The 13,808-nt window shown below is 31.2% G+C and overlaps 1 protein-coding gene across 3 annotated transcripts; it reads right to left on the bottom strand.

The window, feature by feature from the left end:
- Window positions 1–5,803: 5,803 nt before the first annotated feature.
- On the bottom strand, window positions 5,804–8,132 carry LOC18035883 (coatomer subunit beta'-3). Of its 3 annotated transcripts, XM_006426988.2 has the most exons (9): window positions 8,080–8,132; window positions 7,905–7,925; window positions 7,723–7,784; window positions 7,517–7,608; window positions 7,087–7,412; window positions 6,845–6,976; window positions 6,608–6,756; window positions 6,355–6,423; window positions 5,804–6,117 (listed from the first exon to the last, which is right to left on the bottom strand). In XM_006426988.2, the coding sequence occupies exons 1-9, from the start codon at window positions 8,086–8,088 to the stop codon at window positions 6,039–6,041; spliced, it is 939 nt and encodes a 312-aa protein (XP_006427051.1). In that variant the 5' UTR covers window positions 8,089–8,132; the 3' UTR covers window positions 5,804–6,038. The 3 variants fall into 3 exon arrangements, with proteins under 3 accessions (XP_006427051.1, XP_024036749.1, XP_024036750.1); XM_024180981.1 differs by lacking the exons at window positions 5,804–6,117; window positions 6,355–6,423 and adding an exon at window positions 6,431–6,499; XM_024180982.1 differs by lacking the exons at window positions 5,804–6,117; window positions 6,355–6,423 and adding an exon at window positions 6,451–6,521.
- Window positions 8,133–13,808: the final 5,676 nt, after the last annotated feature.

Below are 13,808 nucleotides of genomic sequence, written 5' to 3'. Positions count from 1 at the left end.
ACATACATACATACATAATTTTTCGATATTAGAAAATATACATATCTACCAATATATTACACATTTACACTATTGAGGTTTTAATATTATTATTATTATAATATATATAAAATATTATATATCAATATTATAAAATATACATGTCTATCAATTTTTACACATTTACACTATTGAAGCTCTAAATGTATTTAAAATTTTATAAATAAAATATTGTATTTATATTCACCCTTTTATAAAAAAAGAAAATCATCTCTAATATTTGAGTTTTAATGATAAGAATATATAAATTATTTTAAAATAGAAAATATAATCAGGTCATTGATCGGGTAAATGGGTCAAGAATTTTCACCCTAACCCGACACGGAAAAAAATTGTGTTGACCCGGACCCGACCCATTTAATAATCCTGTTAAATTTAACGACCCATACCCATTTATTTATGTCGTGTTCGTGTCGGGTAATCGGGTCGTGTCAAATTTTGCCAGCTCTAGTGCGGTTAATTGTAAATCTATAAATTACTGCTACGTGAATACTATGTTGGGTTAATAATAAATTTAAGGGAAATTATCATTTGTATACCCTTAGTTTACTCTATTATCAAAAATATTATAATATTTTGAGAGTGTATCAATCGTTCACCTTAAGTTGATAAAATGTATCAGCTGACCACCAAACCGTTAGTTGCCGTTTAAGTATGATGACGTCAGAAGGGTAATTTGGTCTTTTCATATGATACAAGTGATAATTTAAGGATATACATGTGATAAAAAAAAGAATTTAAGGGTATACAAGTGATAATTTTCAAGGGTAAAATCGTCAATTCACTGTAACTCTGTTAACTTTCAAACAGCAACTACCGGTTTGGTGGTCGGCTGATACATTTTGTCAACTAAGGGTGGATGATTGATACACCCTCAAAGTGTTGTAGTATTTTTGATAACAGAGTAAATATAAGGTATATGAATGATAATTTCCCTAAATTTAATTTGTTAGGTCAACATATTATAAGTTATTATAAAGGTATAATTTTAAGAAATAAATATTAAATGTCTATGCCTAACAGCCTAAGAAACTATAATGAAAAATCTTTACAGTTTATTTTTCAATAATAATATAGGTACAAACAATTTTGTACATACTAGTGTGTACAATCCATATGGTATGAAGAGAATTGTTTAAAAAGTAATAACAGTTATATTTTTTCAATTATGTGGATGAGTGATGTTTTTATACAATATATTTACTCATATTACATCAGTTAGTATAAACTTATTTGTGCAAAATAGTTGTGGCCTTATTGAAGAGTAATTTTCTTATTACAATATAAGTGAATAACTAGAATATACTAAAATACATTAATATTTAGGGAAAATTTGGATTTGGATTTGGATTGATATTTTTATATCCAGATCCTCCTTTTTTTTACAGATCCGGATCTTCATTTTTTTTTGTGGATTTGAATCTTTTTTTTTTAACAGATTCGGATGCAGGTAATATTTGTACGAATTGCGGACATATATCCTGAATATTCGAATCTGCATAAATTAAAATTTAATAATTTACCTAATAATATCTGGATTCGGATATTTTTGCCATCCTGATTGAAATATTATTTAATTTCCAATCATAAATTGTCATTTAATTTAAAATCCATGATTTTACTATAAAGATAGATTTTGAATAATACAATTGCTCTCAAATTCTATATATTTTAATACAATGATATGTATATGACAATTATGATTTTAATAGACAGTCCAAATTTCTATCCTCCCAATAAGTCCCTCATTTGAATTAATTAACATAATGTATATATCCTCCTTTTTTTTTGGTACGATTCAGATGAAGAAGCAGAGAGGTGCTTGATAAAATTTAAACTTCAAAGTTGAATATATCATAGTTTTATTTCTTTTCACAGTGTACATGCATGCATGATGATACTGTGACATGGATTCTTATTCTCATGAGCCCTCAGCATTTGTTTATTCTTATGTCCTCAAATTGTATCAGAACTAGTGAGGAGCGGCATAAAACCTGCTACAATTCTTGGAGCATAAATCAATACAGCCTTCCGTCTTGGCTGCGTCTAACAAATTCACAATTATAAGTTCATCAGAAATGAAGTCTTAGCTAGCTAGCCAACAATATATATCTGGTGCGGACGTCTGCATATTTTTTGAATGTGGATTTGACTCGCATGCCATTGCGTGAGGTCAAATTCGCATTTCAAAATAAACAGACGTATGCATACAATAATTACCAGCAGATTAATTACGCATGTAAGAGTGTAAACTCAAAGATTTCTTATACATTACCAGAGCTTAAACCTCTACAGATGGAACTTGCACAACCAAGGGTACAATATTCCACTTCCACAGGCCCTGGAATTTGCACCTGCCGGCAGTGTTTTAAGCATTCGCTGACACAAACAGCTCTTGCTCTGGTGAAGCCGCATTGTATCTGGCATTTCAGTTGGCAAGAAGCAGACTGAGCCTGGGCTAAAGTTAACGAGAGGACGGTCATTATCACGACCATAAGGACAAATCTTCTCATGGACTTGCCTTCCATTACTGAATTAATTGCTTCCCTTGATATCTTGTGTTATTTTAAAATTTCAACCTTAAGCTGATTCTTTACTGTATTGGCCTTATTATCGTGCTTGCTATTCGTCATAGAAGGTAAAATTTCAATCTTAAGCACTATGTAAAACTTACCTTCTATGACCAATATCATAGAAGTCTTGCCAAAATTTTTACATAAATCCACCCTTAGGATTCCATTTCCACAAAAATCCGTACTTTCTATGTAAGACAACCTACCCAAAAACATGTAAAAAGAAAATAAAAGGTTTATAAAAATACAAAAATTACGGACTTAGATCCTCTTCTCTCCTAACTTCATTTTTTGGACTCTTTTTAAAGATCTGCTACACTTGCCACGTAATAAAAGAAATTGGTGAATCTTAACCCTAGAACACATTCTGTGCTAAGGATTTAATTAGTCCAAAATTTATATCTTAATTGATATAGCACCTAGAATGCAGATGTATTAATGAACGTCTAATAATGTTCTAGTAGAAGATCCATCTCTCTGAGCTTTTTCGTTTTAAAGTGCTTACAACATATTACTATGAATTCTAATGACAGATGAAAAAACAATTTATCAATACAGCCCTAATATCATTGCTTTCTTATTCAACATGACTTGGTGAAGGAGCATTGATGATTTTGCATTTCTTACCGCATGAATCCGCACAACCTCTTTGACATCCGCCAAAAATATCAGTAATTGTTTGACAAATCCTTTAATCGAACAACTGTTAAGAAAAATCACTAACAGTCAAGTAAAAATAAGGATCTATAAGTCGAACTATGTTAAGTACTTGGAATACCTTTTTGATATAGCAAGAGCAAATGAAATCAGCACAGCCAAGACTGCTTTACTTGCTAGCTTCACAGTCACTGGATTGTTTTTGTAGGGACCAGACTGCACCACAGATCCTGAGGCCATTATCATCATCACATCATGAAAATCAACGTTACAATAAACTTTGAACTAGTCTCTCCATTGTTATATTTGCCTATTAAATTTAATTAGCTCTCTCACTTTTGTTTGTTTTTGTTTATGTTGTGTGAAATCGACTCCAATTATTGGAATCATAGGCCCCGGACTCTACTAATGCATTAACACGATGCTAAACCTTGGTATTACTTGTAAGTTAAGAATTATCTATTACATTGGATTCTATTACTGGATTTATAAATTGTGAGTAACTTCAAATTACTCATAATTTATATAACAACTTCCGTTGCAAAGCGTGCATAATTTCTAAAATTTTAAAGATGGAATAATACTGCAAGTAACAAGATTCTGCATAAAACAGAGTAAACAGAGTTTTCTGTCACGAAAGTGTTATTAGGTTATTTCTAAAATCCAAAAGTTAATTATTTTAGTCTAATCCTAATCGTTAACAAACAGCTCAACGTTTCCATAATTGATATCTGTAACATCTCAGAATCGTGGTTTATCCAAATTTGCTTTGTGGGAATATGGGCGACACTTGTGCATATTTATGTGAATATACTCAAGAAGTTTTATGTACGTGCTTTGCAGTTAAGTGAAAATAAACATAACCCGATGCTCGAAGTCAATAGTTTTGCGACGCTCAGAGTTTTATGTTGTCATATCTGGTGCGGTTATGTCAAAATGAAAGATATCAACTTTCAGTAATCAGTACCCTTCATGCTTTGACATAAGTGATACAAATTAATTTTTTCCTCCGAACCCCCTACCTTCTTCAGGATTCGAATTCGGAGTTACCCATATACTTTATCTAGTTATGATGCATTGTAACTTTGCATTGGTACAATAATTTTGAATATACATGATAACTGTATAACTATGTGTGTGGTTCTTTTAGAGATTGATTATATTTTATAGAATGGAAATGTCATTCAAAATTTTAACCTATAAATTAATCTTTCAATTTACGTATATTGTAGTTCATTTCTTTTTTTTTCTTAATAATATGAGGCCATTTTTCCATTTTATAGCTGTGTTATCATGCCAGAGTCCCAGCTTAACGGAACCAAGTTCCCACCCTCACACACGCGCAAATGGCATGAAAGGGAAGGTAAGTAACCAGTTATAGCATTTTAATTGTGCCACAAGCCCACTAACTTACAACTATATATATATATCAACTACAGGACTAATTTGCACCTCAAAACATTTTCGAGATCAAATATAATTTTTTTGACACATTAGCTTTTGCTCATAACTGATTTTACACACCAATGAAGGAACAAAATGAAAAAAAAAATGAAATATTGGAGAAAATTAATATAAAATTATGCACAAATTAGATTCGTTGTGTGATGAGTTGATTCACAAATCATATGCACTGTTCCTATATCATCTGTGTATGTTGGCTAATTACACAAATTAATCTTGTGATTTTTAGGCACAGTAGGTTCATATTTTTTGTTTATGCATTAATGTCTCATTGTTCAATTTTCTTATTTAATTATTAACATGTTTAGCATATATTTTCACACTAAAACCCCATTAATTTATTCATCTTTAGCTAAAAGTTTGAGACAAAAAATGCAGTATATATGTTCTGCTGCTTTACCCAATAATTTATATTACAAATTATTATGCGAACTGAATAGCACTTTTATTTTCTGTGTTTTAGGGTGTTCAAACTATGGAAGGATATGGTTTTCCCAGTAATAAAACTTTGTTCTGTCTCATGACGAATATCGGTTTTGATAGAATGCTTTGAAGAACTGGAACCTTTTTGGAAGTTAATTGGGTTATCTTTAGCAATGATCTCACTGCTGAATTCGTAGATGTACCTTTTTACTCTATTGAAATTATTCTTATAATTATACAATTATTATCGAAATTTTAGAAAGAAGAGGCTGGATTATTCTTCTAATTAATCCACATTAATATTGGATTTAGTTTCAAAAGAAGAGTTTATTCTCCATTGAAAGTAGTTGTAGTGTTACTATAAGGCGACACATTATTTTTAGGACAAAAAATTTTTCAAAATGATTTTATATGAGAAAATATCAATGTTGAATAGACATAGGAAATTATATTTTTGTTCAATCCATTTTACTCTTTCTTTTTTGAATAAACACATTTTTGTTTTTTAATACAATCTATCTGGCTTAATTTTGCCACATAAAGCACAGAAATTGACTCTGGATTTTGATCTCTGTTCCAATAATGACTTGGTTCAAAGTTAGGCCTCCATGCATGAACAGGAGCAGACAATAGTCACATAATCACACTTTAGAACAAACAAATAAAACGATCACAGATTATATTAAACAAAGTTTCACGAACTAGTCACAATACAAACATTTCTTGCCGTTAGAAGTTATTAGTCCCAACCATAGCGGCAACAAAAGCTAAAGCACCGGTACTAGTACATAACATTATTCTTCCTGATCTTCCCTTCATATGAGAGACAAGCACACACGGTAGACACATATGACATTAAACTTCAAATTTTCCTTCCGAAAGTTAGCAGTTCACGGAGTCACAGCCAGAAGAGTTGCCAATTTTGACTATAAGAGTTCCATTGTCACAACCAAATGCAACCCTGATTAGACAGTGACAGTAGAAGCTTATTAACTGTTTGATAAATAAATTAAAATGATGAATTGATTAAAATAAATCGTTTGATAATTTAGTACACTAAAAGAATTGTAAGACGACAGATCCATACAGTAGTAAACAAAGCAAATACAGCTAATCATAAGCCATATGTGAATTAATAAGTTGAAAGTTATTTAATAATTATTAATGAGAAAGATGGGGGATTGATCAAGAAACTTACTGGTTTGAACCTTTCTTGTATCCGATGCTCCAAACTCGTTCAAGGCCAGAGCTCAGCGTATTCTGGAGCCTGAAAGTTTTAAGGAAAATTTTGGGTTGTAAAAGGGGAGTTTGGTTTACGTCTGTGTAGTACTTGAAATGAAATGCTGCAATGCAAGTAACAAGGTTCTGTATGAAACAGAGCAAACAGATTACTCTGTCCGCGTCACCAAAGCTAGAATTTAGTGTTTTATCAATCAGAAAACTTTTATTACCTAAAAGTAGTAGCATTCCATATGAGAATTGTGCCATCCTCAGAAGCTGTAATTATGATGCGAAGCTCAGGATGAAAGCAAACTGCAGTAACATTGTTCGTGTGGCCTTCTAAGATTTGTACACAAGTTTTGGTTTCATAATCCCACACCTACTTACACATAAGCAAAATCGCTTATTCGATGAACTGGAAAGAGTCATTAAATTAATTTATAATAAAAGCTTCATAAGTTTCAAACCTTGACAGTGAAATCGTCGGATCCAGTAATGAGATAAACTTTATCATTGGTGATGAAGTAATCGATGCAATTTATCCCTTTCTCATGTGCATCCAATGTGAACTTTGCAGCAGATGAGTCCATGTTCCAAATCTAAAATGGGGAAAAAAAATGAACAGAACATAAATCACATACTTAACACAAGAAAGAAAATTAATCACCAAGTTTGTAGCAAACAAGCCCAATGGGCATATATCCAATACCTGGATGGTGCCATCAAGTGATGCACTTGCGAAAGTGTTGAGGTCTTTTGGGTTGAATGCCGATTGCATTACATAATGTGAATGTCCCTCAAAGGTTTGTGTACACTCCCAATTCTTCTCCCAATCCCACAGCTTTATAAGCTTGTCATCCGATGCCGTCAGCACGAATGGGAAAGTAGGATGGACAGCCAGAGACCTTATGTAATCTTCATGTGCCTCAAATTCCTTGACACTTGCCATTGTGTTATAATCGAAGACACGTATGAACTTGTCATCGGAACCACAAACGATCCAGTGCTCTCGTGCCACAAACTTGGCTGTCCTCACTGCAGATGTTAGAAAACGCAGATAAGGATCTAAACAAGAAGCTAGAGAGCTAATAGCTAAATTCTATAATGTAGAAAGAAGAAGGCATAAATGAGTAATGTACCTGGTGAGTCAGTGACCTTGACAGACTTCTCAGTTGTCTGAGAATGGTAATTCCAGATACACACAGTTCCTGAGTACAAACTTGCTAGAACCCTGCATGAGATGAGATTTTTATCATGCAACGGGCTTTCAAAACAGAGCTTAATTAAAGCAATGTTGAATTATTGTGTGTCACACGTGGGGTGTAGAGTGTAATTTAATGCTTACCATGGTTGAGTTGGGTGAAAATCCACGGATTTTACCCTATCAGATTTCTGGATGAATTCTTTCTGGAATCAGGAAATTATTTTAAGCTAGTTAGGAAAAAAAAACATTTAAATAAAGTTGCATTAAAATAATTAATGAATAAATTGAAGTTGCTTCAAGCATAAGAGGATATTCAGTCGTACCTCAATTTGAAGTTCGAGAGGCTGCGACAATTCATCATATTTATGACCCAAAGGAGATACAAAACGAAGAGAGAAAAAAAAAAAAAAACATAAGTTCATGTCTAAAATCGGAAATTCTATTAATGCAATCCAATTTCGTTTTTCTCAAAATTCTATTAATATATCTATAACTCACCGTTTCCATAGTTGCAATTTGAAAATGTCGATCAATATATAAAAATTTATTTATGGAAATTGCTTTGTGAGAATATGAGGCAACACTTACTTATCTCCATATATATACACGAGGATGCTTTGCCGTTAAGTAAAATTGAACATAACCCGACGACCAAAGTCAATAGCTTTGCCTGGCAAGATGTTGTCATCTGACGTGGTTTTGTCCGTCGATTATTCTGACGCGCCAGAATCGACGGTTAAGATCAAGTTTTGATTGGTCATGAATTAATTGCCCACGTGCTTTGACTTTCCATTTATGCATCATTTTGATTGTTCGTTATCTTTTTCAAACCAATTGTGCCACCCTCTGAAAATTGGTTTGAATGATTCACCATTTGTCCATACATGCATGAAGCAACCACTCAAAACAATAATTCCTAAATTTCATTGATATATGTCTTTTCACTAAGTATTTATCTCCAGCCGATGTGACATGCCTGCTAAAATAAAGGCTTTGTTTTGGGTTTATAATTTTGGGTAAAATAATATTCATTTTTTCCTTTTCATTTTTTTAATCCTGATTTAAAAAAAAAAGATATTTACTCTTAAGTTAATAATTTTTTGATAAATCTTAAGTTAATAATCTAAGATAGTCTAATTGCTATTTTAAGAAACAAAGTTTTATGACAATTCATCTTTTTTTCCAAAAACCCCCCTATTACGGGTTTGAGCAATTACCGGATCCACACTAGTATCTAATATATTTTTTGTGAGTTCACAAACCTAAATTATAAATTACATAATTGAAACTATAAATTTAGCCTAAAAAATACACATGACATAATTTACTCTAATTTTTAGCAATGTAAGTGAGAACATAAAAATTTCAATATTAAAACAAATGCACAAAATGTAGTAATCTAACAAAATTTTCTAATTTAAATATACAATACACAAGTCCATCAAAGTACTTTTGTTTTTTGTTTTTTTAAAAAAATAACAAAGAGCCACAATTCACCAAATAGCATCCAAGAGTAGCACCCATGGTCCATCTTAATCAATAACAAGCTCCAAACTCCAAGAATTAAGGTCTTTATCTCACTCACAACTATTAGTAACATCCATCCAACATGATTCATAAAATTATCTCATATATATTGGCTTAGTATTAGATCTCACTCTTACCTTATGTATTTTCTTGAATAAATATCAAAATTCAAATTATTAAAAAAAAAACTAATGCAAGTTAGTGGGTATTCTCACAAGTATCTGACGGATTTTTTTTCATTCACCAAACTCATTCGCTGTCCTGTGGCAGGTCCATTATCCACAATTTCACCTGCAATGGGTGGATTTTTATGGATATGCAGATTTGTGGACAAAATTGCCATTACTACTCACTACAAGGTTGCCTATGCTTTCAATTTTGTTCTAAACTTTTCCTTAGAACCGTAATTTATAAACTTCTGTTTTAATCGTTGGTTTTAATGTGATTTTTAGGTTGTTTTCTTTTTTGGTTGTTTTTAGTTTTTTGTAACACTGACAACAAGGACTGTAACTACGATATCGACGGATATAGGGAGCACCAAGTCAATGGCAAATCTGTTCATGCTGGCGACAATTATAAGTTAATGCTCATCACCATTTTGTGATGCTTTTAGTACATGTTTGGTTGGGGGTAGAGGAGTGGAGAGATAGGAAAAAATTTTGATTTCTTTTTCACTTGGAACAATTTTAATGGAATTGAATTTCCATTTCCATCAAGTTGAAAAAATTGTATTCCATATTAACGGGTAAGGATTTTAAATTCCTTATCCATTGGGATGTAAAAATTTCAATATTGTCTTCTAAAAAAATTAATTTTAAATAAGTTGAAGTGCAAATAATTTAAATTTATTTTCTCAAATTAATAGGATAAACTTATTTGCAAAAAAAGAAAAGCAGTAAAGTGGATTGTCGGATTGTCATTGGAGACTCGCTGAAGTTCTACCGGAATGGACTTTTCATGAGATGATCTACAACTCTATGAAGTTAGAAATGTACTAAAACACAATGTTATATACCTCAAATCTTGTTTAAATATTTGAGAAAATTGTAACTCCCATATTTCTGACCATATATTGTATTTTCAGCAAAATTAATATTTCCAATGAGTAAATCATCTATTTCTGATCATTTTTATATATTTAACGCGATAAAAAAGATGGTCAATGGAGGTCAACGGTAGTGGTCAATGGCGGTAGCGGTCGACTGCTGTCCATGACTTGATGCTATAATTTTTTTTAAAAATAAAATTTTCTATTTAACTAGATAATTTCAACAGGCTAATATATTATTGTTTTCAATAATCATAAATGTTTAGAAACTAAATTAAGTATATAACTAGTTAGCAATGTTACTTATTTTGATTATAAAATAATAATGAATTAATTAAAAATATAATATAAAATTAAAATTTTTTATTAATTTATTTTCTAGATTAAATTAATTTATAGTTTAATTATTTTTTATTTATTAATAATATTAACATTTTAACACTAAAAATAATGGCTATATTTGTCCAAAAAAAATTTGTAATTTTTTTTTTCCTTTCAATTTAATGTGAAACCCAACAATATTAATTAATTTCATACTCCTCTCCTCTCATCACCTCTCATCTCTCTTATTTCCTCTCCTCTGCTCCCCTTTCTTAAAACCAAAAACCACCTTTAGTTTTGACATTAGGTTTCTTGTTTTTTATTTGATTTTTATTACGGTGTTTAGTACGCAATCAAATGTGCATGGTGAAAGTAAAGTGATGTGTTCACAAACAACGAAAATTCACATAGCATGAACTATTGTAGATATTGGTTTGACAAGGTAAGGATGAGTGCCTTTTCATGACATAGATGGATACCATTGATGCATAGGATTATACACACAAAGAAGGAGCAAAATGAAAAAAAAAAGTTGAAATATTGGAGAAAATTAATATAAATTTTATGCACAGAGTAGATGCTCAACATGTTGTGTGATGAGTTGATTTACAAATCATATGGTTTGTTCCTATGTCATGATCATTTGTGTATGTTGGCTAATTATAGATAGAATATTGTTGGCTATTTATAGATCAAATGTACATAATGTAGGATAAAATTTCTTTATACATATAAAAACATGTACATATAATATTTTTGATTGTGTATTATAATAATTTTCACTAAAAAATAAATTTAATAATATATTGATTTTATTTTTTATTTTTATCATAAAACAATAGATAATTAAATTTATAATTTAGTGAAACAAATTTAATAATATTTGACCAACAAATTGATATTAATAAATTTATATCGATGAATTATAATAAAAATTTGTGAAAATATTAATTTTGTTTCCAATTTGAATAAGAATAATTTTGGGTTTAGGTAATAATTTTGAGGATATTTATGAAATTATATTAAAGGGTGATTAAAATTTAAAAGTTACTCATTTTTTACTTTTCAAAATCAAATGTAGAGGGACTGATTTTGATAAAAGTTATTTTGATTTTTTTTTACCAAACACTAAAATTAATTTTTAAATTTTCAAAATCACTTTTAAACCTTACAAAAGCAATCCCAAACGAACCCTTTGTCTTATTAATGTGCAAGGCCATATCTCGTATTTTCAGTAGGTGTACAAGCCAGCTCAAATGATGTTATGAGCAAGTGAAGCATTTTGGGACATCCATCTGGCCCACCCTCACATGCACGAGAATTTTCATAAGATAATAAATAACAAGCTAATTAATCACATTCATATATACGTGTATTTAATTTGAAAAACTCACAAAAAATGATATGAAAAGAACTCACACAAAAATAATGTGAAAGAGATGGTGGAAATTGTGACCAAGTGGCATTCTAATTGTGCTCCAGAACTCACGATCAGTGCAATTTTGGTTTTTGACATTAGCGTCTTTACTCTGATACTTTCTCAGTAACCACTCACTCAAGCATAAAAACTGCATAAATAAAATGGTTTTACTCTTCAAATTTAAAAAATATTTTAAAATATTGGAGAAAATTAACATAAAATTTCACTCTAGGAAATGGAAATGCAAGCATTATGGCAATTTAGTTGCAGGTAATTGTTTTAAAAAATCATTTTACACTAGAAACTTTTATCAGCTAAATGGAATCACTCTATGGTTAATATTCTTGAGAATTGAATATGTTGATCTGGTACTATAAAGTACGTAGTTTTCATTTAAAAATGCTGACATTTGAATCTTGCGTTGACATTTGAATCTTGCGTTATGAAGTAGATTTGGGTCTTTCAGTTTGTTTTGTCTTTCTAATAGATGTGGATGTTATTGATTGGTTACTTCTTTCTCCTTTTAAAATGAGATGAAATCGATGAGAAATTCAAGTTGTTAGTGTCTTAGTAATTTTGTCAAAGTAATTAAATTAATGTTTTTTGTTTACGTATTACTATCCTATTGTTTCCTTTTTTTTTTCAGCTCTTTTGCAATACCAGAAATGAGGGATGTCACTACATAGGTTTCCAGAGGATTTGTATGGTCAATGAGCATGAAGTGAAGGGCGAATCTTTCCACATTGTGATTACCGTATGTTGCCATTTATCACGGTGATTTCTATAATACTAGAAATGAGGGATGTCGCTACATAGGTTTCCAGAGAATCTGTATGGCCAATGAGCACGAAGTCAATGTCAAATCTTTCCACATTTCTACTATCATATGTTGCTGTTTATCACTGTGTTTTTTGAGTTTGAATTTTACGCAAGGGTTTCACATTAGAGATTCTTGTTTCTTTTGTTTGATTTGATAACAATGTGATGCCATCAAGTATAATGGTTGAACTATTTAAACTCTTATTCCAAATTTCCTATTTCTGTATATTTAATGTTTTCATCAGTAAGCGTATGCTCAAAGAGTTCACAATACCAGTAGTTCTTAACTTGTCCTAAGGGGAACATGTTAAGTAACTTACCAGCTTGAAGAAGCTTTGGAATATGAAGTGACAGTGCAAGCTTCATGCTTCGGGGTCCAAAAGCGACAACTGCAGCTCTTGCAATTCCCAGATGCTCAGCAACTTGCAATCCCTATCCCTCCAGAACTGCAACTAACGTTATTTGGTTCTATAAAATAAAAAGTTATATTAAAAGCTTTCTCCTACCTGCGTTGAAATTTTGACAGCTACAAACAGCAAATTGAAGGCCTATTAATAGAACTTAGAGGCCTTATTTTGGATTAGAAAAGCCTAAAATGCTCACGTATAATTTTAGAGGCATAATTTAAAATGGTAACTTGGATGATGTAGTAGGCTAATCAGTATGTAAGATGAGACATCATAAATTAGTATATACGAGAAACGCCAAGACGGAATGTACATCATTCAATAAGTTAATTGCAAGCTATAAATATGAGCTAGAAACTCACTGTGATGAGCTTTTCTAGTATCCAATGCTCCAAACTAATTCAAGGCCATGGTTCAAAGTGTTTTCGAGCCTGTAATATTCACAATTTTGAGAGGGTTAAAAAAAATAGAAACAACAAATTAGCAAAATCATCAGTACTACTTGGTTTCAGCTGGTAAGAGTAGGTAGTACATGAGATGTAGGGTTTGAATTCCGCTCACATGAAATCGGGATGGAGGATGCTGCAATTAAAATGAAAAAACCAAAGTGGAGGAATTTTAAGAAGTGCTGCAAAGCCTACAACAAATATCAAGATTTTCAGAGTAAACAGAGTACTCTGTCATC

This window comes from Citrus clementina, unplaced genomic scaffold, assembly GCF_000493195.1.
Source record: "Citrus clementina cultivar Clemenules unplaced genomic scaffold, Citrus_clementina_v1.0 scaffold_7, whole genome shotgun sequence".
Taxonomy (NCBI): Eukaryota; Viridiplantae; Streptophyta; class Magnoliopsida; order Sapindales; family Rutaceae; genus Citrus; species Citrus x clementina.
The sequence above is the reverse complement of the archived record's forward strand: the minus strand, read 5'-3'. Positions and strand labels throughout refer to the sequence as shown.

What these genes read in the sequence shown, in the direction of transcription:
- LOC18035883 (XM_006426988.2), bottom strand. An exon ending in CACTTGATGGCACCATCCAG is followed by an intron (nt 6,977 to 7,086) that starts GTATTGGATATA and finishes TCCCCATTTTAG; the next exon opens with ATTTGGAACATGGACTCATC. An exon ending in TACAAGAAAGGTTCAAACCA is followed by an intron (nt 6,118 to 6,354) that starts GTAAGTTTCTTG and finishes CTGTCTAATCAG; the next exon opens with GGTTGCATTTGGTTGTGACA.